Source organism: Oncorhynchus keta, chromosome 14 (assembly GCF_023373465.1).
Source record: "Oncorhynchus keta strain PuntledgeMale-10-30-2019 chromosome 14, Oket_V2, whole genome shotgun sequence".
Lineage (NCBI taxonomy): Eukaryota > Metazoa > Chordata > Actinopteri > Salmoniformes > Salmonidae > Oncorhynchus > Oncorhynchus keta.
This window is the reverse complement of record NC_068434.1, coordinates 14,820,713-14,845,767: the sequence shown is the minus strand read 5'-3', so window position 1 is coordinate 14,845,767 and position 25,055 is coordinate 14,820,713. Positions and strand designations below refer to the sequence as shown.

General features: G+C 46.3%; 1 protein-coding gene across 1 annotated transcript in view; it reads right to left on the bottom strand.

Moving 5' to 3' along the window:
- LOC118392889 (nucleolar protein 6) overlaps window positions 1-25,055 on the bottom strand; it is a 31,265-nt gene that overhangs the window by 3,147 nt on the left and 3,063 nt on the right. The window contains exons 10-22 of the mRNA XM_052461151.1: window positions 24,583-24,684; window positions 24,377-24,492; window positions 24,080-24,257; window positions 23,745-23,867; window positions 23,486-23,634; window positions 18,940-19,015; window positions 18,691-18,831; window positions 18,311-18,428; window positions 13,439-13,593; window positions 13,084-13,247; window positions 12,837-12,989; window positions 5,598-5,695; window positions 3,145-3,269 (exon numbers count right to left, since the gene is read on the bottom strand). Coding sequence (XP_052317111.1) covers window positions 3,145-3,269; window positions 5,598-5,695; window positions 12,837-12,989; window positions 13,084-13,247; window positions 13,439-13,593; window positions 18,311-18,428; window positions 18,691-18,831; window positions 18,940-19,015; window positions 23,486-23,634; window positions 23,745-23,867; window positions 24,080-24,257; window positions 24,377-24,492; window positions 24,583-24,684 — 1,698 coding nt within the window. The remainder of the gene's footprint in view (window positions 1-3,144; window positions 3,270-5,597; window positions 5,696-12,836; window positions 12,990-13,083; window positions 13,248-13,438; window positions 13,594-18,310; window positions 18,429-18,690; window positions 18,832-18,939; window positions 19,016-23,485; window positions 23,635-23,744; window positions 23,868-24,079; window positions 24,258-24,376; window positions 24,493-24,582; window positions 24,685-25,055) is intronic.

Here is a 25,055-nt window from a genome sequence, read left to right as displayed (position 1 = left end):
TTGTGCTTCTAGTTCCGACAATGCAGTGATAACCAACAAGTAATCTAACTAACAATTCCAAAACTACTGTCTTATACACAGTGTAAGGGGATAAAGAATATGTACATAAAGATATATGAATGAGTGATGGTACAGAGCAGCATAGGCAAGATACAGTAGATGGTATCGAGTACAGTATATACATTTGAGATGAGTATGTAAACAAAGTGGCATAGTTAAAGTGGCTAGTGATACATGTATTACGTAAGGATGCAGTAGATGATATAGAGTACAGTATATACATATGCATATGAGATGAATAATGTAGGGTATGTAACATTATATTAGGTAGCATTGTTTAAAGTGGCTAGTGATATATTTTACATAATTTCCCATCAATTCCCATTATTAAAGTGGCTGGAGTTGAGTCAGTGTCAGTGTGTTGGCAGCAGCCACTCAATGTTAGTGGTGGCTGTTTAACAGTCTGATGGCCTTGAGATAGAAGCTGTTTTTCAGTCTCTCGGTCCCAGCTTTGATGCACCTGTACTGACCTCGCCTTCTGGATGATAGCGGGGTGAACAGGCAGTGGCTCGGGTGGTTGTTGTCCTTGATGATCTTTATGGCCTTCCTGTAACATCGGGTGGTGTAGGTGTCCTGGAGGGCAGGTAGTTTGCCCCCGGTGATGCGTTGTGCAGACCTCACTACCCTCTGGAGAGCCTTACGGTTGTGAGCGGAGCAGTTGCCGTACCAGGCGGTGATACAGCCCGCCAGGATGCTCTCGATTGTGCATCTGTAGAAGTTTGTGAGTGCTTTTGGTGACAAGCCAAATTTCTTCAGCCTCCTGAGGTTGAAGAGGCGCTGCTGCGCCTTCTTCACAATGCCGTCTGTGTGAGTGGACCAATTCAGTTTGTCTGTGATGTGTATGCTGAGGAACTTAAAACTTACTACTCTCTCCACTACTGTTCCATCGATGTGGATAGGGGGGTGTTCCCTCTGCTGTTTCCTGAAGTCCACAATCATCTCCTTAGTTTTGTTGACGTTGAGTGTGAGGTATTGAGGATCAGCGGGGTGGAGATGTTGTTGCCTACCCTCACCACCTGGGGGCGGCCCGTCAGGAAGTCCAGTACCCAGTTGCACAGGGCGGGGTCGAGACCCAGGGTTTCGAGCTTGATGACGAGCTTGGAGGGTACTATGGTGTTGAATGCCGAGCTGTAGTCGATGACCAGCATTCTCACATAGGTATTCCTCTTGTTCAGATGGGTTAGGGCAGTGTGCAGTGTGGTTGAGATTGCATCGTCGGTGGACCTATTTGGGCGGTAAGCAAATTGGATTGGGTCTAGGGTGTCAGGTAGGGTGGAGGTGATATGGTCCTTGACTAGTCTCTCAAAGCACTTCATGATGACGGAAGTGAGTGCTACGGGGCGGTAGTCGTTTAGCTCAGTTACCTTAGCTTTCTTGGGAACAGGAACAATGGTGGCCCTCTCGAAGCATGTGGGAACAGCAGACTGGTATAGGGATTGATTGAATATGTCCGTAAACACACCGGCCAGCTGGTCTGCGCATGCTCTGAGGGCGCGGCTGGGGATGCAGTCTGGGCCTGCAGCCTTGCGAGGGTTAACACGTTTAAATGGCTTACTCACCTCGGCTGCAGTGTAGGAGAGTCCGCATGTTTTCGTTGCAGGCTGTGTCAGTGGCAATGTATTGTCCTCAAAGCGGGCAAAAAAGTTATTTCATCTGCCTGGGAGCAAGACATCCTGGTCTGTGACTGGGCTGGTTTTCTTCTTGTAGTCCGTGATTGACTGTAGACCCTGCCACATGCCTCTTGTGTCTGAGCCGTTGAATTGAGATTCTACTTTGTCTCTATAGTGACGCTTAGCTTTTTTGATAGCCTTGCGGAGGGAATAGTTACACTGTTTGTATTCGGTCATGTTACCAGTCACCTTGCCCTGATTAAAAGCAGTGGTTCGCACTTTCAGTTTCACACGAATGCTGCCATCAATCCACGGTTTCTGGTTAGGGAATGTTTTTAATCGTTGCTATTGGAACGACATCTTCAACGCACGTTCTAATGAACTCGCACACCGAATCAGCGTATTCGTCAATATTGTTAACTGACGCAATACGAAACATATCCCAGTCCACGTGATGGAAGCAGTCTTGGAGTGTGGAGTCAGCTTGGTCGGACCAGCGTTGGACAGACCTCAGCGTGGGAGCCTCTTGTTTTAGTTTCTGCCTGTAGGCAGGGATCAACAAAGTGGAGTCGTGGTCAGCTTTTCCGAAAGGGGGGCGGGGCAGGGCCTTATATGCGTCGCGGAAGTTAGAGTAACAATGATCCAAGGTTTTACCACCCCTGGTTGCGCAATCGATATGCTGATAAAATTTAAGGAGTCTTGTTTTCAGATTAGCCTTGTTAAAATCCCCAGCTACAATGAATGCAGCCTCTGGATAAATGGATTCCAGTTTGCAAAGAGTCAAATAAAGTTTGTTCAGAGCCATCGATGTGTCTGCTTGGGGGGGGGGGAATATATACGGCTGTGATTATAATCGAAGAGAATTCTCTTGGTAGATAATGCGGTCGACATTTGATTGTGAGGAATTCTAAAATCAGGTGAACAGAAGGATTTGAGTTCCTGTATGTTTCTTTCATCACACTATGTCTCATTAGCCATAAGGCATACGCCCCCGCCAATGCATCTCTGTTGCTAGACAGACATTTTGTGATCTCTGTTCTTCCTCACTTCATCTGACCTCTACCCCAAAGTGCTCACTCCTCCCCAACTCAAGGCTGTCATGGTGATTGGTACTAGACTGCGTCTCTTCTCCTCCCAGAGGATCCCTCCCATAGGATCCCTGATGGCTAACAATAACATATTCTGCCATATTGTAAATGTTATACATTACCCTCTCTCCGTCAGTGACGTAAGTATATTTCATATTCTCAGAAGCCAACAATTGACTATGCTGTTTAATATACAGAGACTGGCAAGAACATGGCCTGTCCTAGACAGTGTGAGAGTCAATTGAAAAGTTTGAATTCCTTTTTTAAAATGTTTTCCTCCGTTTCTGTGTATGCCTCTTCTGTTACTATGCTGTGTACAATGTGCTGCACAAATAAGATATTGGAAGTGACATACTGGTGAATGTACTGCATGTGTGTGTTCTGACCTGCACAGTGGGAGCCTGCTTGGTCCAAATGGAGACTTTCTTGTCGTTGGGTGTAGCCATGAACATAACAGGCAGAGACTCTCTGGAGGCTATGAAGTCATTCTTGATCTCAGTGTAGTCAGCAGCTACAGCAGAGACGGGAGGAGAGAGCGTGGACAAGACAGAGGGAAGGACAAAGAGGGGTAGGATAAGGGAGAACAGGACAGAGTGGACAGGACAGACGGGAGGAGAAAGAGGGGTAGGATAAGGGAGAACAGGACAGAGTGGACAAGACAGAGGGAAGGAGAAAGAGGGGTAGGATAAGGGAGAACAGGACAGAGTGGAGGATAAGGGAGAACAGGACAGAAGTGGACAAGACAGAGTGGACAAGACAGAGGGAAGACAAAGAGGGTAGGATAAGGGAGAACAGGACAGACAGGACAGAGGAAAGAGGGGTAGGATAAGGGAGAACAGGACAGAGTGGACAGGACAGAGTGGACAGGACAGTAGGAAGGAGAAAGAGGGGTAGGATAAGGGAGAACAGGACAGAGTGGACAGGAGGGAAGGAGAAAGAGGGGTAGGATAAGGGAGAACAGGACAGAGTGGACAGGAGTAGGAAGGAGAAAGAGGGGTAGGATAAGGGAGGACAGGACAGTAGGAAGGAGAAAGAGGGGTAGGATAAGGAGAACAGGACAGAGTGGACAGGACAGTAGGAAGGAGAAAGAGGGGTAGGATAAGGGAGAACAGGACAGAGTGGACAGGACAGTAGGAAGGAGAAAGAGGGGTAGGATAAGGGAGAACAGGACAGAGGGAAGGAGAAAGAGGGGTAGAATAAGGGAGAACAGGACAGAGTGGACAGGACAGTAGGAAGGAGAAAGAGGGGTAGGATAAGGGAGAACAGGACAGAGTGGACAAGACAGAGGGAAGGAGAAAGAGGGGTAGGATAAGGGAGAACAGGACAGAGTGGACAGGACAGTAGGAAGGAGAAAGAGGGGTAGGATAAGGGAGGACAGGACAGTAGGAAGGAGAAAGAGGGGTAGGATAAGGGAGAACAGGACAGAGTGGACAGGACAGTAGGAAGGAGAAAGAGGGGTAGGATAAGGGAGAACAGGACAGAGTGGACAGGACAGTAGGAAGGAGAAAGAGGGGTAGGATAAGGGAGAACAGGACAGAGGGAAGGAGAAAGAGGGGTAGAATAAGGGAGAACAGGACAGAGTGGACAGGACAGTAGGAAGGAGAAAGAGGGGTAGGATAAGGGAGAACAGGACAGAGTGGACAAGACAGAGGGAAGGAGAAAGAGGGGTAGGATAAGGGAGGACAGGACAGAGTGGACAGGACAGTATGAAGGAGAAAGAGGGGTAGGATAAGGGAGAACAGGACAGAGTGGACAGGACAGTAGGAAGGAGAAAGAGGGGTAGGATAAGCGAGAACAGGACAGAGTGGACAGGACAGAGGGAAGGAGAAAGAGGGGTAGGATAAGGGAGGACAGGACAGAGTGGACAGGACAGTAGGAAGGAGAAAGAGGGGTAGGATAAGGGAGAACAGGACAGAGTGGACAGGACAGTAGGAAGGAGAAAGAGGGGTAGGATAAGGGAGAACAGGACAGTAGGAAGGAGAAAGAGGGGTAGGATAAGGGAGAACAGGACAGAGTGGACAAGACAGAGGGAAGGAGAAAGAGGGGTAGGATAAGGGAGGACAGGACAGAGTGGACAGGACAGTAGGAAGGAGAAAGAGGGGTAGGATAAGGGAGAACAGGACAGAGTGGACAGGACAGTAGGAAGGAGAACAGGACAGAGTGGACAGGACAGACAGGAGGAGAAAGAGGGGTAGGATAAGGGAGAACAGGACAGAGTGGACAGGACAGTAGGAAGGAGAAAGAGGGGTAGGATAAGGGAGAACAGGACAGAGTGGACAGGACAGACGGGAGGAGAAAGAGGGGTAGGATAAGGGAGAACAGGACAGAGTGGACAAGACAGAGGGAAGGAGAAAGAGGGGTAGGATAAGGGAGAACAGGACAGAGGACAGGACAGTAGGAAGGAGAAAGAGGGGTAGGATAAGGGAGAACAGGACAGAGTGGACAGGACAGTAGGAAGGAGAAAGAGGGGTAGGATAAGGGAGGACAGGACAGAGTGGACAGGACAGTAGGAAGGAGAAAGAGGGGTAGGATAAGGGAGAACAGGACAGAGTGGACAGGACAGTAGGAAGGAGAAAGAGGGGTAGGATAAGGTAGGACAGGACAGAGTGGACAGGACAGTAGGAAGGAGAAAGAGGGGTAGGATAAGGGAGAACAGGACAGAGTGGACAGGACAGACGGGAGGAGAAAGAGGGGTAGGATAAGGGAGAACAGGACAGAGTGGACAGGACAGAAGGAAGGAGAGAGATGTTATGGGGTCTTTATATACTGCTGCATGAGTATGATTTGATGCACATTGTTGTGTAAGATACATTATAATCCACATTGTGTGTGTGCTCACCGGTGAGCTGGCTGTTGAGGTTGACAACCAGGGGGTTATTTCTCCAATCGAAGGAGGAGAGTAGGTGGAGAAACCGAAGGAAACCGACCTGAGGAGACCTGAGAGAGGGGAGAGAAAGTGAGCACAAGAAACAGATGGATAAACCACTTCTCCAATTTTTTTTAATCAAAGAACAAACAGCAAAAACATATGACCAATTACAAACGTTAGAATATGCTATTAAAAGTCCTATTGGCATGGGACTAGTATTACGTTGGTTATGTATTTACTACCCCAGAGGACTATTCAGGCAGGATACGTTTTTTCCTAAATATCCTCTGTAAGTGTCTTTTTTTAAATCAAAAAAGCCTGGATGGTTTTTTTTTCAAGGCGTGAAGATATTTCAACAAGTCCAGGCAGAAACAGGCTACACTGATATCACTGATATATTGAGCTTGGTTCCAAGTTTCTGAACCATACCAAACCATCTTTTAGGTCTTGTGTCGATATATTTGAATTAAGGCAGAGTAATCATTAGGATATTTTAGCGATCTACAGTAGAAGGGAAACTAAATGCACCCAGCCTTCAGATGGGAGCTGAACAGTATGCTGCTTGTGATCTTTATTTTTTTGACGTTGCAACAACAACAATCTACAAATCTGTCATTATGGGGTATTGTGTGTAGAACAATTGTTTTTCATTTAATCCATTTTAGAATAAGGCTGTAACTGAACGAAAGATGGAAAAAGTCAAGGGGTCACTGGCCTACACACAATACCCTATAATGTCAAAGTGAAATTGTTTTTAGACATTTTTACAAATTAATCAAAATTGAAAAGCTGAAATGTTGCATCGATAAGTGTTCAACATGGTTTCTAAAATGCCTACCTCATCTTGGTACCCCACACATACAGATACATGTAAAATCCCTCAGTCGAGCAATGATGTTCAAACACATGACCAGAGAGGTTTTCCAATGCCTCGCAAAAGGCACCTATTGGTAGATGTGTAAAATAAAAACACTGACATTGAATATCCCTTTGAGCATGGTGAAGTAATTAAATTACACTTTGGATGGTAGGGTAGCCTAGTGGTTAGAGCGTTGGACTAGTAACCGGAAGGTTGCAAGTTCAAATCCCCGAGCTGACAAGGTACAAATCTGTCGTTCTGCCCCTGAACAGGCAGTTAATCCACTGTTCCTAGGCCGTCATTGAAAATAAGAATTGGTTCTTAACTGACTTGCCTAGTAAAATAAAGGTAAAAATAAATTTTTATAAAATAAAAAAATATATACCCAGTCACGACAAAGATACTGGCGGAAAACTGTTCAGGGATTTCACAATGAGGCTAATGGTGACTAAAACAGTTACAGAGTTTAATGGCTGTGATAGACAAAACGAGTATCATAACATATGGGCAATTTTCTTGACACGATTATGATCAGAGTACTTTTTGTAATTATCCGTGATTTTAAAAAATATAAATTTTCAGGTGCCAGCAAAAATCTCTCATGCAAGTCAGTCAGACTTTATAAACCTTCTCCCCAGTCCGAGGTCCTGAGCGCTCGGAAGCAGGTTTTCATGAAGGATCTCTCTATAACTTTGCTCCGTTCATCCTGACTGGTCTCCTAGTCCCTGCAAAACATCGCAACAGGATGATGCTGCAGCCACCACGCTTCACCGTAGGGATGGTGGTAAGTTTCCTCCAGACAAACTCCAAGCAGGCTGTCATGTGAGGAGAGATCCTTGATGAACAGAGGCTTCCGTCTGGCCACTACCATAAAGGCCTGATTGGTGGAGTGCTGCAGAGATGGTTGTACTTCTGGAAGGTTCTCCCATCTCCACAGAGGAACTCTAGAGCTCTGTCAAAGTGACCATCGGGTTCTTGGTCTCCTCCCTGACCAAGGCCCTTCTCCTCTGATTGCTCAGTTTGGCCGGGCAGCCAGCTCTAGGAAGATTCTTGGTGGTTCCAAACTTCTTCCATTGAAGAATGATGGAGGCCACTGTGTTCTTGGGGACCTTAAATGCTGCAGACAATTTTTGGTACCCTTCCTCAGATCAGTGCCTCAACACAATCCTGTCTCGGAGGTCTACAATATCTTCAACTTCATGGCTTGGTTTTTGCTCTGACATGCACTGTCAACTGTAGGACCTGATATAGACAGGTGTGTGCTTTTCCAAATCATGTCCATACAATTTAAATATCCACAGGTGGACACCAATCAAGTTGTAGTAATATCAAGGATGATCTACAGAAACAGGATGCACCTGAGCTCAATTACAAGTCTCACAGCAAAGGGTCTGAATACTTTGATACTTTATGTTTCACTTTTATAAACCAGGTGAAACATCTGGCTCATTGTTCATTGTGTCCTGCTCACAAAATAAAAAAATATATTTTACCTGTAATACCCTTGTTAAAACCAAGTACAGAGTCTACTTGTTATAATTAATTGGTATTAGATTTAAAATATGATCGCGTTTCTCCTGTATTTGTATTTATCATGGATTCCCATGAAAAATACGTATTTTCCACCATAATTTGCAAATAAATTCATAAAAAATCCTACAATGTGATTTTCTGGATTTTTGTCTCTCATTGTGTCTGTCATAGTTGAAGTGTACCTATGATGACAATTACAGGCCTCTCATCTTTTTAAGTGGGAGAACTTGCACAATTGGTGTCTGACTAAATACGTTTTTTGCCCCACTGTGTGCATGTGTCTATGTCTATGTTTGTGTTGCTTCACAGTCCCCGCTGTTCCATAAGGTGTTTTTTACATCTACATTTCACTGCTTGAGTCAGTTACTTGATGCGAGTTCCATGTAGTTATGACTCTATGTAGTACTGTGTGCCTCCCATAGTCTGTTCTGGAAGAGACCTCTTGTGGCATGTCTTGTGGGGTATGCATGGGTGTCTGAGCTGTGTGCCTACCATAGTCTGTTCTGGAAGAGACCTCTTGTGGCATGTCTTGTGGGGTATGCAGGTGTCTGAGCTGTGTGCCTCCCATAGTCTGTTCTGGAAGAGACCTCTTGTGGCATGTCTTGTGGGGTATGCATGGGTGTCTGAGCTGTGTGCCTCCCATAGTCTGTTCTGGAAGAGACCTCTTGTGGCATGTCTTGTGGGGTATGCATGGGTGTCTGAGCTGTGTGCCTCCCATAGTCTGTTCTGGAAGAGACCTCTTGTGGCATGTCTTGTGGGGTATGCATGGGTGTCTGAGCTGTGTGCCTCCCATAGTCTGTTCTGGAAGAGACCTCTTGTGGCATGTCTTGTGGGGTATGCATGGGTGTCTGAGCTGTGTGCCTCCCATAGTCTGTTCTGGAAGAGACCTCTTGTGGCATGTCTTGTGGGGTATGCAGGTGTCTGAGCTGTGTGCCTCCCATAGTCTGTTCTGGAAGAGACCTCTTGTGGCATGTCTTTTGGGGTATGCAGGTGTCTGAGCTGTGTGCCTCCCATAGTCTGTTCTGGAAGAGACCTCTTGTGGCATGTCTTGTGGGGTATGCATGGGTGTCTGAGCTGTGTGCCTACCATAGTCTGTTCTGGAAGAGACCTCTTGTGGCATGTCTTGTGGGGTATGCATGGGTGTCTGAGCTGGGTGCCTCCCATAGTCTGTTCTGGAAGAGACCTCTTGTGGCATGTCTTGTGGGGTATGCATGGGTGTCTGAGCTGGGTGCCTCCCATAGTCTGTTCTGGAAGAGACCTCTTGTGGCATGTCTTGTGGGGTATGCAGGTGTCTGAGCTGTGTGCCAGTATTTCAGACAGACAAGTCGGTGCATTCAACATGTCAATACCTCTCATAAATACAAGTAGTGATGAAGTCAATCTCTTCCACTTTGAGCCAGGAGAGATTGACATGCATATTATTAATATTAGCTCTCTGTGTACATCCATGGGCCAGCTGTGCTGCCCTGTTCTGAGCCAATTACAATTTTTCTAAGTCCTTTTTTGTGGCACCTGACCACACGACTGAACAGTAGTCCAGGTGTGACAAAACCTGCCTTGTTGATAGTGTTAAGAAGGTAGAGCAGCGCTTTATTATGGACAGACTTCTCCCCATCTTAGCTACTGTTGTATCAATATGTTTTGACCATGACAGTTTACAATCCAGGGTTACTCCAAGCAGTTTAGTTCTTAACTTGCTCAATTTCCACATTATTATTTACAATATTTAGTTGAGGTTTAGTGAGTGTTTTGTTCCAAATACAATATTTAGGGCTAACTTATTCCTTGCCACCCACTCTGAAACTAACTGCAGCTCTTTGTTGAGTGTTGCAGTCATTTCAGTCGCTGTAGTAGCTGACGTGTTGAGTGTTGCAATCATTTCAGTCGCTGTAGTAGCTGACGTGTTGAGTGTTGCAGTCATTTCAGTCGCTGTAGTAGCTGATGTGTTGAGTGTTGCAGTCATTTCAGTCGCTGTAGTAGCTGACGTGTTGAGTGTTGCAATCATTTCAGTCGCTGTAGTAGCTGACGTGTTGAGTGTTGCAATCATTTCAGTCGCTGTAGTAGCTGACGTGTTGAGTGTTGAGTCATCTGCATACATAGACACACTGGCTTTACTCAGTCAGTGGTATGTCGTTAGTTAAACATTTAAAAAGCTACCCCAGGGAACTCCTGTATTATGATGTCGTTAATGCATTTGTTTTGAATAAATATTTAATGTACAAGTGAATAGGTTGGTTTACTTTTAAGTATAAGTTTTGACCAATAAGGTAGCTTGTTAAGCTGTGGCCAATGGGAGAATTGACCTGGTAAACAGGAGGAGGCCTGAGGGAGAAAGACGTTGAAAAAAGGAAGGAGACATTATCGGTGTTGGTGAAGAAAACCGATAAAAGACGATAAAAGTAGAACAAAACCAAAACCAACTGAGTTTAGAAAGTAAATACAGATCTCATCTTATAAGGGAGTTATTATTTTGTTAACAAAGACTTCGTAGAGACTGAAGCTACCGTCTCATCGTGGAGGTATTTGACAGCCTAGAAGTTAGCCTGGCATCGTGCAAATTAGGGAGCCAAATGAACAGCGCTCTCACCGACGCAATTTGGTAGGCTACACTGACTGATGAGACCAGAGTCAGTGGCCTATGCGCCCAGGATAGGAAACCTAGGAACCTTGTCCCAGGATAGGAAACCTAGGAACCTTGTCCCAGGATAGGAAACCTAGGAACCTTGTCCCAGGATAGGAAACCTAGGAACCTTGTCCCAGGATAGGAAACCTAGGAACCTTGTCCCAGGATAGGAAACCTAGGAACCTTGTCCCAGGATAGGAAACCTAGGACATACAGTAGAACCACGCTGCATTATTTATGAATGGCAAAGGGATATAGAAGATCAAATGTATTCAGTCAGTTCGACACCTTCAATAAACTAGTCAACACTTGCTGTTCAGTTGTCAAAGCACAATAAGTGGCCTATGCGCCACAACTCTGCGTGGCTGGCTATAGGAAAGATGTGAAAAACAATACATGACTGTAGCAGAGAACAATCATTTGGCTTAGTGGATTTTGACTCATCGTTACCACTTACATTACATGTGACGTGCAAATTCACGAGCATCGTGCTCTCCCTTCTTGGAAAACACATTTGACAGCAACCAACCACAGAGCACACAAACTGTACCAAGAGGCCGGACAGACAGACCGCGTTTCCCCGTCATCGCTCGATTTGACTGTCAGGCACCTGTCCTATCAATAGATCACTAGAAGATGCATATCAAATTAAAACTTCTAAATGAAAAGTAGCCAAGATAATATGAAGTATTAATCTGTGACCGGATGATTTGCCGTCGACTACAAAACATTAATGGAAAACACTGGCAAAAAAATACTGGAATCAGTTATAAAAACCCATAGCCCTTTATGGTTGTGAGGTCTGGGGTCCGTTCACCAAACAAGAATTCACAAATTCTGCTAAAATATCCTTGTGTACAAAAACACAAATAATGCATGCAGAGCAGAATTAGGCTGATATCAAAATCCAGAAAAGAGCCATTAAATTCTTCAACCACCTAAAAGGAAGTGATTCCCAAACCTTAACCTACAGAGAGATGAAACCATAACCCACAGAGAGAGGAAACCATAACCCACAGAGAGATGAAACCATAACCCACAGAGAGATGAAACCATAACCCACAGAGAGATGAAACCATAACCCACAGAGAGATGAAACCATAACCCACAGAGAGATGAAACCATAACCCACAGAGAGATGAAACCATAACCCACAGAGAGATGAAACCATAACCCACAGAGAGATGAAACCATAACCCACAGAGAGATGAAACCATAACCCACAGAGAGATGAAACCATAACCCACAGAGAGATGAAACCATAACCCACAGAGAGATGAAACCATAACCCACAGAGAGATGAAACCATAACCCACAGAGAGATGAAACCATAACCCACAGAGAGATGAAACCATAACCCACAGAGAGATGAAACCATAACCCACAGAGAGATGAAACCATAACCCACAGAGAGATGAAACCATAACCCACAGAGAGATGAAACCATAACCTACAGAGAGATGAAACCATAACCCACAGAGAGATGAAACCATAACCCACAGAGAGATGAAACCATAACCTACAAAGAGATGAAACCATAACCCACAGAGAGATGAAACCATAACCTACAGAGAGATGAAACCATAACCTACAGAGAGATGAAACCATAACCTACAGAGAGATGAAACCATAACCCACAGAGAGATGAAACCATAACCTACAGAGAGATGAAACCATAACCCACAGAGAGATGAACCTGGAGAAGAGTCCCCTCAGCAAGCTGGTTCTGGGGCTCCACAGAGCCCCGGGACAGCAACACAATTAGACCCAACCAACTCGTGAGAAAACAAAAGATAATTACTTGACACATTGAAAATAATTAAACGATTTGGCCCTAAACCAAGAGTACACAGTGGCAGAACACCTGACCACTGTGACTGACGCAAAATTAAAGGAAAGCTTTGACTATGTAAAGACTCAGTGAGCATAGCCTTTGTATTGGGAAAGGCCGCCATAGCCGGTCTTCTCTTGAGAGCCAGATCTGGCTATGCGCCCACCGCATACAAAATTGAACTGCACTTCCTAACCTCCTGACAAAATGTATGACCATATTAGAGACACATACATCCCTCAGATTACACAGACCAACAAAGAATTTGAGAGAAAGAGTTTTTGGTACAGGAAGGTGACGATAGAACAAGTGAGAGAAAAATGAGCAGAGAGGGATTGATACTTCAAGTAGGTAACTAGTTACCCTGGAGGAGTGAAGGGGGCCGGCTGCAGGAAGAGGGACGCCACCAGCAGGTCAGCAGTGTCCTCTGTGATGTCATCGCTAAAGAGCTGCGCTCCCAGCCAGCGCTTGGCCAGGCGACACACCGCCCCGAAGCACGGGTGGAGCTGCTGGAGCCTAGAACACACAACCACAGAGACATTAGGATATGTGTGTCTGTTTCAGAGAAAAGGTGTAAAGCTATAGTATTAGCTGACAGAGAGAGCCTGACCCGTGCAGGGTGCTGGTGAGTAGGGGCCGCTGCATGGTGGCCATCTCCAGGGCCTGAGCCTCCGCATTGTCCCTGACGATGAGCAGGCCCCCTGGACTAACACTCTCCCTCAGGACCTGAGGCTCCCGGTGGTACGCTACCTGGATCCTGAACACCAAGCCATCCTGCACACACACAGTTAGTCAAGATGTCTGAGAACAGTGCTTCCCTATATCAGTCAAATTAAAATGAAATCTGTGTTACAAAGCTCAATTGTGACAACTGTAGATGTCAGTGTGTGTCATTAATAATCATAATCATAATCACTACCTTCCTAACCCCACAGAGAGAGAGAGAGAGAGAGCGGGGCCCATACCTTCCACACATCCAGGTGTGTGGGACTGGGCTGGCAGGTGTAGTGGTGGTGTTGGGTTAACAGTTCTCCCAGGCTGATGTGGAAGGCTGCTTTAATGTGGCGGATGGCCACTCTGTCATGAGGCCACTTCCCACTGCCCTCCATGTGGCAGATCACTACAACAGAAGGCAAGCGAGAAGGGTTCATAGTAGAACACAAATAGCATACCTTCTCTGGCTCCACAACAAAACACTTCAATTAGGTCTGTACAGTACCCACTAGGCTTGGGCAGTATGCCGTATAGATCATAAACCGCGATATTTCACGGCACCATTGGTCAGATTTTTCAGTTAGTTGGTACTCTTAACGATCTAAAAGTTGTTTTTTGCGCTGTTTGTTAAATCACATCAATGTGAGTGAGGTGAGGGGATAAAATTACACCTCTCGACAGAGTGGAAGGGGTCATAGAGCCTACTAACGTTTGGGGTCACGTGACCTCGTCTACCTTTAGTAGGATAAGAGAGAGGAAGAGTGAAAATGGCAGATCTGGTGTCGGAAAAAAACGCCACCACCACTTTTGGGATACATTTTCGCTTTAGAACCAACGAGAAAGGGGAACCCAAGGATTTAACAGAGGTAATTTGCTAGATTTGCCGAAGGCAATAACAGCAAAAGGCAATACATACAATGTGCCCTCCGACCTCAGGGTACACCAGGCTCTGAACTACGCAGGCCTCAGGGACCACCGCGCTGGGGACAACCCAGTCTCCATCACAGCTAACAATTATTAGGTCTTTTTCAAAACTATCCAAATACAAAAAGCAAAGCACCCAGTGGTAGAGGTGCACAGACGGCGGTAGAGGTGCACAGACGGCGGTAGAGGTGCACAGACGGCGGTAGAGGTGCACAGACGGCGGTACACAGACGGCGGTAGAGGTACACAGACGGCGGTAGAGGTGCACAGACGGCGGTAGAGGTGCACAGACGGCGGTAGAGGTGCACAGACGGCGGTAGAGGTACACAGACGGCGGTAGGTGCACAGACGGCGGTAGAGGTGCACAGACGGCGGTAGAGGTACACAGACGGCGGTAGAGGTGCACAGACGGCGGTAGAGGTGCACAGACGGCGGTAGAGGTGCACAGACGGCGGTAGCGGTACACAGACGGCGGTAGAGGTGCACAGACGGCGGTAGAGGTGCACAGACGGCGGTAGAGGTGCACAGACGGCGGTAGAGGTACACAGACGGCGGTAGAGGTACACAGACGGCGGTAGAGGTGCACAGACGGCGGTAGAGGTACACAGACGGCGGTAGAGGTGCACAGACGGCGGTAGAGGTGCACAGACGGCGGTAGAGGTGCACAGACGGCGGTAGCGGTACACAGACGGCGGTAGAGGTGCACAGACGGCGGTAGAGGTGCACAGACGGCGGTAGAGGTGCACAGACGGCGGTAGAGGTGCACAGACGGCGGTAGAGGTGCACAGACGGCGGTAGAGGTGCACAGACGGCGGTAGAGGTGCACAGACGGCGGTAGCGGTACACAGACGGCGGTAGAGGTGCACAGACGGCGGTAGAGGTGCACAGACGGCGGTAGAGGTGCACAGACGGCGGTAGAGGTACACAGACGGCGGTAGAGGTACACAGACGGCGGTACACAGACGGCGGTAGAGGTGCACAGACGGCGGTAGAGGTACACAGACGGCGGTAGAGGTACACAGACGGCGGTAGAGGTACACAGACGGCGGTAGAGGTACACAGACGGCGGTAGAGGTACACAGACGGTGGTAGAGGTGCACAGACGGTGGTACACAGACGGCGGTAGAGGTGTACAGACGGTGGTACACAGACGGCGGTAGAGGTGCACAGACGGTGGTACACAGACGGCGGTAGAGGTGCACAGACGGTGGTAGAGGTGCACAGACGGTTTTACCAAATACATAGCGGAATAAATGGTTTCCTTCCACAGGGTGGAAAAGAAGACTTCAAGGACATGATTAACAGACTCCCAGTAGACTACGAGCTGCCTGGGAGGAAATACTCTTCAGACCTCAGAGTCAAGCCTCCCGGGTGGCGCAGTGGTACTGTGCTATCAGAGACTCTGGGTTCGCGCCCAGGCTCTGTCGTAACCGGCCGCGACCGGGAGGTCCGGGGGCGAAGCACAATTGGCCTAGCGTTGTCTGGGTTAGGGAGGGCTTGGCCGGTAGGGATGTTCTTGTCTCATCGCGCACCAGCGACTCCTGTCGCGGGCCGGGCGCAGTGAGCGCTAACCAAGGTTGCCAGGTGCACGGTGTACCCTCCGACACATTGGTGCGGCTGGCTTCCGGGTTGGATGTGCACTGTGTTAAGAAGCAGTGCGGCTTGGTTGGGTTGTGTATCGGAGGACGCATGGCTTTCAACCTTAGTCTCTCCCGAGCCCTACGGGAGTTGTAGTGATGAGACAAGATAGTAGCTACTAAAACAATTGGATTCCATGAAATTGGGGAGAAAAAGGGGCAAAACAAAAACTCAGAGTCCTCCTCTAATATACAATTAGATGCTAAACAATTCATTGTTGTCATTTAAGTATTTTCATTATTTTAATGGTGTTTTGTTGGATGCGCTATTTGCTATTGTTACTGTCCTATTTTGATATGGCAGCTATTTCGAAAGGCTGCTTATATCTTGTGTTGCTCAATTATGCACAATATTCTATGCTTAACAAATCTTGTTGGAATTTACAGTGAGCTACAAAAGTATTGGGCCAGTGACAATTATACACTACCGTTCAAAAGTTTGGGGTCACTTTGAAATGTCCTTGTCTTTAAAAGAAAAGCACATTTAACATCAAATTGGTCAGAAATAGTGTAGACATTGAGAAACAGACGCCTCCAAGTCCTCAACTGGCAGCTTCATTAAATAGTACCCACAAAACACCAGTCTCAACATCAACAGTGAAGAGGCAACTCTGGGATGCTAGCCTTCTACGCAGAGTTGCAAAGAAAAAGCCATATCTCAGACTGGCCAATAAAAAGAAAATACTAAGATATGCAAAAGAACACAGACACTGGACAGAGGAACTCTTCCTAGAAGGCCAGCATCCCGGAGTCACTTCTTCACGGTTGATGTTGAGACTGGTGTTCTGCGGATACTATTTAATGAAGCTGCCAGTTGTGAGGCGTCTGTTTCTCAAACTAGACACTAATGTACGGGTCTTCTTGCGCAGTTGTGCACTGGGGCCTCCCACTCCTCCTTCTATTCTGGTTAGAGACAGTTTGCGCTGTTCTGTGAAGGGAGTAGTACACAGTGCTGTATGAGATCTTCAGTTTCTTGGCAATTTCTCGCATGGAACAGCCTTAGTTTCTCAAAACAAGAATAGACTGACGAGTTTCAGAAGAAAGCTCTTTGTTTCTGGCCATTTTGAGCCTGTAATCACACCCACAAATGCTGACGCTCCAGACAGAACTAGTCTAAAGAAGGCCAGTTTAATTGCTTCTTTAATTAGCACAACAGTTTTCAGCTGTGCTAACATATTTACAAAAGGGTTTTCTAGTGATCAATTAGCCTTTTAAAATGATAAACTTGGATTAGCTAACACAACGTGCCATTGGAACACAGGAGTGATGGTTGCTGATAATGGGCCTCTGTACGCCTATGTAGATATTCCATAAAAGAAATCTGCCGTCTCCAGCTACAATAGACATTTACAACATTAACGATGACACTGTATTTCTGATCAATTTGGACAAAAAAATGTGCTCGACTTTCAAAAACAAGGACATTTCTAAGTGACCCCAAACTTTAGAACGTTAGTGTATATTTTTGTCTCCGTACTCCAGCACTTTGTATTTTAAATGATACAATGACTATGAGGTTAAAGTGCAGACCGGGGGTATTTTCATCCATACCCCCCCCCCACCATTTTAGGGGACCAAAAGTGTTGGGCCAAATTCACTTGTGTATTGTAGCAGTCAAAAGTTAAGTATTTGGTCCCATATTAACAGCACAGTATCTTCATCAAGCTTGTGACTACAAATTTGTTTGGATGCATTTGCTGTTTGTTTTGGTTGTGTTCCAGATACATTTGTGCCAATAGAAACACTAAACACTTCTCCATTAATGTGGATGCTACCATGATTACAGATAGTCCTGAATGAATTGTGAATAAAGCGCGTGAATAATGAGCCAAAACAATAAAAATGTGTCAGTATGTCAATTCACTGTGTGCTCTTATTATAAACTGGATGGTTCGAGCCCTGAATGCTGATGGGCTGAAAGCCAATACTACGGCTATGACAAAACGTATTTTTACTGCTCTAATTACGTTGGTAACCAGTTTATAATAGCAATAAGGCACCTCAGGAGTTTGTGGTATACTGCCAATATACCAAGGTGAAGGGTTGTTTGTATTTTAAGAAACGCAATGCTATGCTCTTCGTTCATTTGTTGGCATGAGTTAACGCCTCGAGTCCCATGCCATCATATCGTTATTTTGCTTCAAAATTAACGTTTTATAAGAAGGCTGAGATTGTTTAACTGACTGCTTACTGTGTTCATTATTGAAGAATGTTGAGCATTAACCTGCATATTGAGTTGGATTATAAGCCTAAATGGTAGACTACAAGCAACAGGCATGGATGTGGTTCATGGGAAAGTGAACCATAATGGAAGAATTAGTATTCTATCCAAATTACAAATACAATGCTGCCTCACTGTGGCGAGATTGTTGTTGCACATTGTGTTGAAGAGAATGTATGAACCCTAATTTACCTAACAACTAGAAAAGTTCAGTCCCGCCACAGTTTTGGCACGTACATGAAGGCAGGCAGCATTGTAAGCGCAACACATGAACGCAAGGCACTGATGAACACATGCACCCCCCATACACACACACACACGTAAGAAACGGTGTGCCGTACCTTGGATAGGGGTGATGTACACAGGGCAAGGTTTGACCTCATGGGGTACCAGTGACCGGGACAACTTCTCTCTGTCAAAGAATGAGTAGTCCAGCTTCAGGGGCACTGGGGGGAACACCTGTGTGATGGAGGAAGCACAAATCAAACATTGAAATTATGAACCATCTCCAACTCGCTAGTTAACGTCTGCTGCATGGAGGAGCTGGAGTGGATTAGGAGCCAAATTGAAATAAACAGGCCTTAACGGGAAGTGACCTAACTGAAAGTCATGTTGCCAAAAACTTTTGTTAGGTTTTGCACCAATGAACACACTCCTGTTGAGATGTGTCAATGGGGAAGGGGGGGGGTCTAGGTAGGGTACAGTAGCTAGGGGGGGTTACCTGGGTGTAGCGGAGGGCTGGGTGGGCCCCCTGCACTGAAGTTATGGACAAGGGAAGCCCCTCCAGCGTCCACAGCTTCCTGCTTAGATCATCATATGACTGAACCACCTTCAGACTCTCCTCCTCACCAGTACTGCACACCTGGCGAACAAACACACACAGCTTTAACAGGTTTCAGATGTCAAAGTTTGTACGGAGGGGATCATCAACCCAGAGTAAGATGCACTACTACAGAAAATTCAGAACTACCTCACGTCCCACTTTGATGACATCATCCAGCATCCCTCCAATGTATCTCACACAGGATTCTGGTATATCTGCATGACTAAGGAGAAGAGAAAGGAGCCTCTCTTAAACCTGCTTCTAACAGAACTTCCCATACAGCCAACACAACATCATACAAGGAAAAGATGGTGGAGAGTTGTCAAAGAGGCTTTGTGTGGATGCAAGCATTTTGATGAACAGCTCAGCATACTTCTCCTTCCTTCTAGTATAGGAGAGGGTTTATTTATTTCACCTTCATTTAACCAGGTAGGCCAGCTGAGAACAAGTGCTCATTTGCAACTGCGACCTGGTCAAGATAAAGACAACACAGAGTTATACATGGGATAAACAAACATACAGTCAATGACACAATAGAAAAATCTATATATAGTGTCTGCAAATATAGTAAGATTAAGGAGGTAAGGCAATAAATAGGCCATAGTGGCAAAATAATTGCTAAATTGTAATTAAACACTGGAGTGATTGATGTGCAAGTAGTGATACTGGGGTGCAAAGGAGCAAAAAAATAAATAACAATATGGGGATGAGGTAGTTGGGTGGGCTATTTATAGATGGGCTGTGTACAGGTGCAATGATCGGTAAACTGATCTGACAGCTGATGCTTAAGGTTAGTGAGGGAGAAGTAAATCTCCAGCTTCAGTGATTCTTGCAATTCGTTCCAGTCATTGGCAGCAGAGAACTGGAAGGAAAGGTGGCCAAAGGGGGGGTGGCTTTCGAGCGCGTACTATGGGTGGGTGCTGCTATGGTGACCAGTGAGCTGAGACAAGGCGTCGCTTTACCATGCAAAGACTTATATATGACCTGGATCCAGTGGATTTGGCGACGAATATGAAGCAAGGGCCAGCCAACGAGCGCATAGAGGTCGCAGTGGTGGGTAGTATATGGGGCTTTGGTGACAAAACGGATGGCACTGTGATAGACTGCGTCCAATTTGCTGAGTGTTGCAGGCTATTTTGTAAATGACATTGCCGAAGTCAAGGATCGGTAGGATAGTCACTTTTACGAGGGTGTTAGGCAGCATGAGTGAAGGATGCTTTGTTGCGAAATAGGAAGCTGATTCTAGATTTAACTTTGGATTGGAGATGCTTAATGTGAGTCTGGAAGGAGAGTTTACAGTCTAACCAGACACCTAGGTATTTGTAGTTGTCCACATATTCTAAGTCAGAACCGTCCAGGGTAGTGATTCTAGATGGGCGGGCGGGGGCAGCGATAGGTTGAAGAGCATGAATTTAGTTTTACTTGTATTTAAGAGCAATTGGAGGCCACGGAAGGAGAGCTGTATGGCATTGAAGCTTGTCTGGAGGTTTGTAAACACAGTCTCCAAAGAAGGGCCAGATGTATACAGAATGGTGTCGTCTGCGTAGAGGTGGATCAAAGAATCACCCGCAGCAAGAGCGACATCATTGAAGTATACAGAGAAAAGAGCCGGCCCGAGAACTGAACCCTGTGGCACCCCCATGGAGACTGCCAAAGGTCCGGACAACAGGCCCTCCGATTTGACACACTGAACTCTGAGAAGTAGTTGGTGAACCAGGCGAGGCAGTCATTTGAGAAACCAAGGATGTTGAGTCTGCCGATCAGAATGCGGTGATTGACAGAGTCGAAAGCCTTGGCCAGGTCAATGAAGACGGCTGCACAGTACTGTCTTTTATCGATGGCGGTTATGATATCGTTTAGGACCTTGAGCGTGGCTGAGGTGCAGCCATGACCAGCTCGGAAACCAGATTGCATAGCAGAGAAGGTATGGTGGGATTCAAAATGGTCGGTGATCTGTTTGTTAACTTGGCTTTCGAAGAAAGATAGATATAGATAGATATAAGTCTGTAACAGTTTGGGTCTACAGTGTCTCCCCCTTTGAAGAGGGGGATGACCACAGCAGCTTTCCAATCTTTAGAGATCTCAGAAAGAGAGGTTGAACAGACTCGTAATAAGGGTTGCAACAATTGCGGCGGATAATTTTAGAAAGAGGGTCCAGATTGTCTAGCGCAGCTGATTTGTAGGGATCCAGATTTTGCAGCTCTTTCAGAACATCAGCTATCTGGACTTGGGTGAAGGAGAAATGGAGGAGGCTTGGGCAAGTTGCTGTGGGGGGTGCAGAGCTGTTCACCGGGGTAGGGGTAGCCAGGTGGAAGAATGGCCAGCCGTACAAAAATGCGTATCGAAATTCTCGATTATTGTAGATTTATCGGTGGTGACAGTGTTTCCTAGCCTCAGTGCAGTGGGCAGCTGGGAGGAGGTGCTCTTATTCTCCATGGACTTTACAGTGTCCCAGAACTTTTGTAGTTTGTGCTACAGGATGCCAATTACTTTTTGAAAAAGCTTGCCTTTGCTTTTCTAACAGTCTGTGTATATTGGTTCCTAACTTCCCTGAAAATATGCATATCGCGGGGGCTATTTGATGCTAATGCAGTACGCCACAAGATGTTTTTAAGCTGGTCAAGGGCAGTCAGGCCTGGAGAGAACCAAGGGCTATATCTGTTCTTAGTTCTACATTTTTTGAAAGGGGCATGCTTATTTACGATGGTGAGGAAAGCACTTTTAAAGAATAACCAGGCATCCTCTACTGACGGAATGAGGTCATTATCCTTCCAGGATACCCGGGCCAGGCTGATTAGAAAGGCCTACTCACTGAAGTGTTTTAGGGAGCATTTGACAGTGATGAAGGGTGGTTGTTTGACCACGGACCCATAACGCACACAGGCAATGAGTCAGTGATCGCTGACACAGCTGGGGGAGGTCTATAACAAGCGGCAACAGCGAGAGACTCGTTTCTGGAAAGGTGGATTTTTAAAAGTAGATGCTCTAACTGTTTGGGCACAGACCTGGACAGCATCACAGAACTCTGCAGGCTAACTCCACCCCCTTTGGCAGTTCCACCTTGACAGAAATGTTGTAGTTGGGAATGGAAATTTCAGAATTTTTTGTCTTCCTAAGCCAGGATTCAGGCATGGCTAGGACATCAGGGTTGGCAGAGTGTGCTAAAGCAGTGAATAAAACTTAGGGAGGAGGCTTCTAATGTTAACATGCATGAAACCAAGGCTTGTACAGTTACAGAAATCAACAAATGATAGCACCTGGGGAATAGGAGTGGAACTGGGGGCTCCCGGGCCTGGTTTAACCTCTACATCACCAGAGGAGGAGTAGGATAAGGGTACGGCTAAAAGCTAGAATAACTGGTTGTCTAGTGTGTTTGGAACAGAGAATAAAAGGAGTAGATTTCTGGGCGTGGTAGAACAGATTCAGGGCATAATGTACAGACATTGGTATGGTAGGATGTAAGTACAGTGGAGGTAAACCTAGGCTTTGAGTGACGATGAGGTTTCGTCTCTGGAGGCAGCAATTAATCCAGGTGAGGTCTCCAGATGTGTGTAGGGTGGGACAAAAGAGCTATCTAAGGCATTTTGAGTGGGACTGAGGACTCTACAGTGAAATAAAACAATAAGAACTAGATGAGACAGCAGTAGACAAGGCATATTGACATTGGAGAGGCATAAAGCAATCGCAGGTGTTGATCAGGAGACCAAAGACAATAACGGGTAAATGGCGATTAAATGGGTAAAGCGGGTCAGTTAGGTACATACAGGACCTGTGTTCGAGGCTGGGGCCGACAGGTAAACAAAAGGGTAGTGATCCCAAACTGGATGCAGTCTATCACAGTGCCATCCGTTTTGCCACCAAAGACCCATATACTACCCACACTACAACCTGTACGCTCTCGTCGGCTGGCCCTCGCTACATATTCGTCGCCAGACCCACTGGCTCCAGGTCATATATAAGTCTTTGCTAGGTAAAGCGACGCCTTGTCTCAACTCACTGGTCACCATAATACCCACCCGTAGCACGCGCTCCAGCAGGTGTATCTCACGGGTCATCCCCAAAGCCACCACCTACTTTGGCCACCTTTCCTTCCAGTTCTTTGCTTCCAATGACTGGAACAAATTGCAAGTTGGAGACTTATATCTCCCTCACTAACTTTAAGCATCAGCTGTCTGAGCAGCTAAATGATCGCTGCAGCTGTACACAGCACACCTGTAAAAAGCCCATCCAATCTACCTACCTAATCCCCATATTGTTTTTATTTACTTTTTTGCACACCAGTATTTCTACTTGCATATCATCCTCTGCACATCTATCACTCCAATGTTAATTTGCTAAGTTGTAAATACTTCGCTACCATGGTCTATTTATTGCCTTACCTCCTCACACCATTTGCACACACTGTATATATACTTTATATTGTGTTATTGACTGTATGTTTGTTTATTCCATGTGTAACACTGTGTTTGTGTCGCACTTCTTTGCTTTATCTTGGCCAGGTTGCAGTTGTAAATGAGAACTTGTTCTCAACTGGTCAACCTGGTTAAATAAAAGGTGGAATAAAATAAAAATGATTAATTAAACCGACTGATACAGGGTCAGATCTTCATCCATCCCCAAAATGGTTATGGTTAGGATTGGAGGTAGGATGATCTGATTCTAGATCTGTGCTTAGGAGTGGTGAGGTACGTACAGCTGCAGCAGGTGGGTGATGAGCTGGCGTGGGACCAGTCTCTTCTGACAGGTGGTCTCTCCTTCCCACACCACAGCCTCCGTGATGTCACCGTCCTGGAACCGACGCAGCTCAGAGCGAGACCCCCACAGCTGCCTGAACTCCTCAGCCTGCACAAACACACACAGCAGTACAAATGACACACACAACTGGATGACACATTTGAAAGCATGGTATTAATTGTTAACACAGAAACACAAAGAGAGAAATAGACACAGACCTTGGGACTATCGGCTGGGGGTCCTCTCTCCAGTACAGAGGCCGCCTGTTCTGGGTTGAGCAGCAGGCCAAAGGACAGGGGTGGCTGGGCGTTGTGCTTCGGAGCATCACTCTCCACCGGCCACTGCCATAGCAAACATACACTGTTACACACACCAACCAGACTACCCATTAGGAACGTTATCAAGTAAACAGTTCACTCTAAACGTACTGGACCAGTCCGTCCCAGTCAACAGACCTGAATTACACACACATTTTACAAAGTGAAACACAGGAACACAAACCATTCAGTACTATTTAACATACGGAAATCAAAGAAAGCAGGAGAATGCTCACCTCGGGGTCAGGGGTCAGTGAGTGGGTGAGGAGACGGACTCTTTGGCCCAGTCCTCGTTGCAGGAGGGAGAGGATGAAGGGGAGTGCGGTGACGACGTAGTTTCCACTGTGGTCCATGAGTTCACTGAGGAGGTTGAGTTTCTTACAGCAGCACTGCAGCTTGACCAGCTCACACAACCTGATGACAGAGACACACAGGAGAGGAGAACAAACAGAATATGGGGGAGGGAGGGGTCAAAGTTAATACAAGAACAATAAGTGTGTGTGTGCTAGCGTGTGTTCGGAACAAGGCCTTACTGGAAGACATGGTCACTGGTCCTGATCATGGGCTTGGGGGTCATGAGTAGGGCATGGAATCCATCCACGGTGGGGTCGTCCCAAAACTGCAGCGACAGAGAAGCCTCGTGCTGCACCTGAGAGCCAAACAAGCTACAGTCAACCAATCAGAGGGCATGTTACTGCCATCCAGCCAATCTCAAGGCACCTTGCCACGGGGCACTCACCTGTTTGTAGGTGCAGGCTGTCATGTCAGCACACATGTTGAGGTGTCCAGAGGGGTCGACAAAAACAACCTGGAAAGCAGTGTGGAACTCGGCGAGAGAGGGCTGAGGGAGGAAACGAAAGAAAACAAGGGGGAGAAGAACATGTGATTATGATCCATAATGGAGAAAATAGAAAAGCACTCCTATTTGTAAAGAATAATTCCCCCCAAAAAACTAGCTTCTTGTATTTGTTTCATTAGTCCATTATTGATATTGTCCCAAAATGTTTTGCATGTCAGAAATCGAGTTTAAGAGATACAATTCAAAATACAGAAATACAACCGGTATGATGCATTTTGCATCACACGATGATCATACCAGCTGTACTTCGAAAGTTATACAACTTGAAAACTTGATTGCTGACAGGCAAAACATTTTGGGACTATATCAAAGGACTAATGGAAAACAAATGCCAAAAGACAGTTATTGGGTGG